The 4,398-nt window shown below is 61.5% G+C and overlaps 1 protein-coding gene across 1 annotated transcript in view; it reads left to right on the plus strand.

Annotated features, from left to right (window-relative positions):
* LOC101632936 (triple functional domain protein) overlaps positions 1-4,398 on the plus strand; it is a 49,612-nt gene that overhangs the window by 31,864 nt on the left and 13,350 nt on the right. The window contains exons 12-14 of the mRNA XM_012721747.1: positions 626-817; positions 2,376-2,553; positions 4,334-4,397. Coding sequence (XP_012577201.1) covers positions 626-817; positions 2,376-2,553; positions 4,334-4,397 — 434 coding nt within the window. The remainder of the gene's footprint in view (positions 1-625; positions 818-2,375; positions 2,554-4,333; position 4,398) is intronic.

A 4,398-nucleotide genomic window follows, 5' to 3' on the forward strand; every position in this document is an offset into this window, starting at 1 on the left:
CCTGAGCGTACCCCAGGACGTACCCCTGCATCTAGCAGGAGCCCCTGAGCGTACCCCAGGACGTACCCCTGCATCTAGCAGGAGCCCCTGAGCGTGGCCTCCCTCATTCCTTTAGCTGAACTGTTCAGAGACATGGCCTTTCTGTTCTTGTCTTTAAATGTGACTGTTGCGTGAGGGGACGAGAGTTTCCCTTTCCACCTACTGTTCTGCTGGAACAGTTCAGCCTTAAGGTTCCAGCCTGTGCTTCTCAACAAAAGCACACGTGGCCCCCAGAGACTTCTGAAAACTCCAGTCCCCTGCATTTCTTACGGGGTCCGCTGGGCGTTAGTGCCGCGGTGCCCACTGAGGTGCTGGGCCCAGTGGGGGGAGCCTGTCCCCTGGGGTGAAGCAGATGCTTTCGGCCCCACTGCCAGTCCGAGTGGGACGGAGGTCCGTGATTTGTACGAAACTCGGCAGGAAGTTTTATTTATTTAGGTCATTGTTGCTGGGGGGCTAGACCTCTTGATAGTGAAAGGGTGGGGGTTCAGCTCTTTAATGAAAAGGGAGGCGTGCTGAAGAAGTCAGAACCCCGCCGTCCGGACTGAGGTGTGCTTCCTCTCTTCCTGTGCCCCGTCCCTGGCCTCAGGGTAAAATCGTCGCCCAGGGCAAGCTGCTTCTGCAGGACACCTTCTTGGTCACAGACCACGACGCCGGCCTCCTGCCCCGCTGCAGGGAGAGGCGGGTCTTCCTCTTCGAGCAGATTGTCATTTTCAGCGAACCCCTTGATAAGAAGAAAGGCTTCTCCATGCCGGGCTTCCTGTTCAAGAACAGCATCAAGGTAACAGCTGCGGTCGGCCGCGGCCTGGCCGGCCTGCTCGTCAGCTGCCTCCTCTCCCGCGACGCCCCGTCCTGCTCCCTTGCTCAGTATTGGGAGGGTTTTCTAGTATGTTCGGAGGTCCACGCCCCTCTCTCCTGGCTGGTGCTGCCCCCTCCGGCGCCCCCTGCCCACAGCCCTTCCTGTTCAGCAGGGTGGCAAGACCCGCCCTGCGAGGCTTGGGCCCCACCTTCCCTCACACCCGAAACACTTGTTTGGGCTCAGAGCTGGTGTCTGGGCTCCTGTCTGGGGACCAGAGCTGACAGCCAGCCCTGGGCTAGCCTGTGCTTGAAGTAGAGAAAGACACATGATAGCCAGACCAAGTAAGGGCAGGTGACCCCAGCTCTTGTGCCGGGGAGCGCGCCAGAGCCGCAGGCCTTCGGGGACGCAGGCGTGCCTTGTCCCGCCTGGCCCGCTTCCCAGCTGTTGAGAGGGAAGCGCGCGTCCTGGGTGGGGCCTCCGGCCCGCAGCTGCCTGCGTCCTTGTCAGGGCCCCAAGACCCCAGCACACGGACATTGCCCCCCACCCCCGAGCATGCGGCTGCGGGGAGCTGGGCCTCGGGCCTCCCCCACACCCACTGCCAGTCCCCGACCGGGAACAGAGTCTGCGTTATTCTCCTGGTCTGCTCAGCGAAACGACCTCGCCCATCTGCACATCCCTTCTTAACGCACTTTCTGTGCCATACAGGTGCTTGAAAGGGTGTCATTTTGTTTTCCCTTGGCTCCTGCTATGCTAGTTTTCTACACAGACCTAGTTCAAATACTAATTCTGGTATTGACTGCGCAGACCTGTCATGGTTGGTCCCCCTTTCCTATTGAAAAGGGGGTCCTTTAATTCCTGAGCACGCAGGGTAGCCACGGGGCATCCTGGAGACACCTGCAAAGCAGGCAGCCCCTGGGACTCCTGGCTAGCCAGGCGCACTGTCGGCCAAACTCCTGGTCATCCTCTCGTCCCCAGTTAAAAGTCATGAAAGGCGTCAGGATAGTGATGTCTGAGGCAGTACAAACGCAAGTCAGCCGGAAAACGTCGGCTTCGGCGTGACGTGATGAACCGCATTTTGCGTTTGACCAGCGGTAACAAGTGGGCTTTGGTTTTCTGGCTGCAGCGAAATAAACACACAAAATGTTTTGTAAGCAAAGGCTTCCATGGTGATCCGTACATGCAGGCGGCTGTGCAGCCGTCAGCCCGCCTTCGAGGGCCCCCCAGGCCTTCCCAAGTCACCCCCAGCCTTCCGAGGACTCTTTTATCTTACAAAATGAAACTCAGAACCATGAAAGGCTGCCTCCTTACCCCGCAGCACACGGCTCGCCCGCCCACCTCCACAGTCCCTCTCTGCACCCCACTGCCGGTGCGCCCCTGTGGGTGAGTCAGGTAGTTCCTCCCCCCCGCCCCGCCCACCCCCAGCTTCCCTCTGCAGCACAGGGCCTGGCAGGGCTCCCGTGCCCAAGGGCACTACCTGCTGGCGGGCGCTGGTCGCTCCCACTGTTGGCCTGCTGTGAACCGCGCTTTGATTTTTCTGTAGGTGAGTTGCCTCTGCCTGGAGGAAAACGTGGAAAACGATCCCTGCAAATTTGCTCTGACGTCGAGGACGGGTGACGTGGTGGAGACCTTCATTTTGCATTCGTCCAGTCCCAGTGTCCGACAAGCGTGGATCCACGAAATCAACCAAATTCTAGAAAGCCAGCGCAATTTCTTGAATGGTAACGTGCGTCCTCTCGCCGGGCTGCCCGTGGGCTGATGCGTGTGCCGGGGTCTCCTGCAGCGCGGCAGCGGCAGAGGGGCTGAGCGCCGGGCCCTGCTCTAAGACTGTCCGGGGTGGCTTCCCCTCATCTAGTCCACGACCGTTGGGGCGAGGGCAGCACCATTTCCGTCTCCCAGACCGGGCAACCAAGGAGCAGATGCTGGTAGTTTGTGGGGCCGGTGAGCAGCTCAGGGCCCCCCACCCCCGTGCTCCCAGCACTGTCCCGACAAAGGAACGCTGAGAGAAGTAAAGGCAGGGGATGAAGCAGGCCGCGGGTGCTAGAGACGGTCTCCAGGGGATTGAAAATGGGTCCGACTGCACCCCCACCCACACACTCCCCCTGCCCCCGTGAAGGCAAGGACGCGTTTGTTTCCTTCCACTTCCGCGACGTCAGCAGTTACCAAGGGCCAGCCAATGCAAGACAGTAACTGTCACCACACCTGGCAGGCGAGGGCTTCCCCGGAAGAGCCACCGCCGTCCTCGCGTGCACACAGTCACTTGGACCCTGTTTCCGTGACCCACACCCTGACCGCTGCCTCCCACGCCTGCTCTGGCCATCTCGGCAGGGTCTCCAGCCTGAATGCACACGTCACGTCATCGCTTTGTCTTTCTCTGGCCATGTTGCGTGTCTGTGTCCTTTCAAGACCAGGTTGTCATTTCTGTCACAGTAGAACCGCCCAGCGCCTCTCGTGACTTTGGGGAGCCAGGGACGCCATGAGGAATCAGGCTCGCCTGCCGTCTCTCATCCGGCGTTCGCTCCACGCCCCTCCACGTGTTCACTGGCATTCCAGTCGCAGCTGCAGCTGGGCGAGGAGTGGGGGCTGCATGGGCGCGCCCGTGCGGAAGCAAAAGCTTCCGGAGCCTGCCGGAGAGCGACTGAGGCTCCTTCAGTGTGCTGAGCGCAGCTTGAGTGTGACTGCAGCTTGCCGCTAGGGGGAGCCACTGAACTTTCAACCTCCTTAACAGATACGCTGAGGTCCAGATGGACAGCAGCCTGCATAGGCCATGCTGCTACAGCGGACTGGACACTGGGTCTGGCTAGCAGCCCCACCAGCGGGCAGCCCCTGTCCACCTGCCCTCTGTGAGCGTGGCTAGGCTAGGCCAGGCTGCTTCAGTCCCTCGCCGGAGGCCTCCAGGCAGGAGGGCTGGGGTGGCTCGTCCCGCCGGCCTTAACGCTTCAGAACGTGTCCATGTTTCCCTGGGCCTTTTCTGCAGGTGATTCTGTAATGACTAAGTCTCTGGACTCGGGGGTGCGGCCGGGCCCCAGCCCACGGGGGTCTTTGTGAGCGCCGCGCCGCTCCCATCTCAGGTCCACACAAGTGGCCCTTGGCCGCCCGCTGCACTGACACACGCTCGCCTGGCCCGCAGCCAGCTTCCTCTTTGCCTGTGCTGGGGTTTGACACGATGTGCAGTTCCTGGCGTGCCAGGGCAGGCCCAGGAGGCTTCTAGTCCCGTCTCCCGGGAAGCGCGGGCAGGGTGGACACTGGCTGTTTGTTGGCCTGAGCAGGCCTCTTCCCCGGGCTGGGCAGTGAAGCGCCCCGCTGGGCCCCGGTCTGGCTCCTAGAATGCTGCCCGCGGCTGTGTGTTCAGAGGTCCCGAGGGGTGGCAGTGGCCCATCACCCCAGACTGCAGGGATTGAGAGCAGCACCCTCCTCTGGCCCTGTTATGTTCCTTCTAACCCTGCCCCGGGGTGCCTTCTCGGAACCCCAGCTGAACCCGCTGTGTCTCCTGGTCCACAGCCTTGACATCGCCCATCGAGTATCAGAGGAACCACAGCGGGGGCGGCAGTGGGACCCCTGGCGGC

This window comes from Condylura cristata, unplaced genomic scaffold, assembly GCF_000260355.1.
Source record: "Condylura cristata isolate star-nosed mole 26May11 unplaced genomic scaffold, ConCri1.0 scaffold00007, whole genome shotgun sequence".
In the NCBI taxonomy this organism is placed as follows: Eukaryota; Metazoa; Chordata; class Mammalia; order Eulipotyphla; family Talpidae; genus Condylura; species Condylura cristata.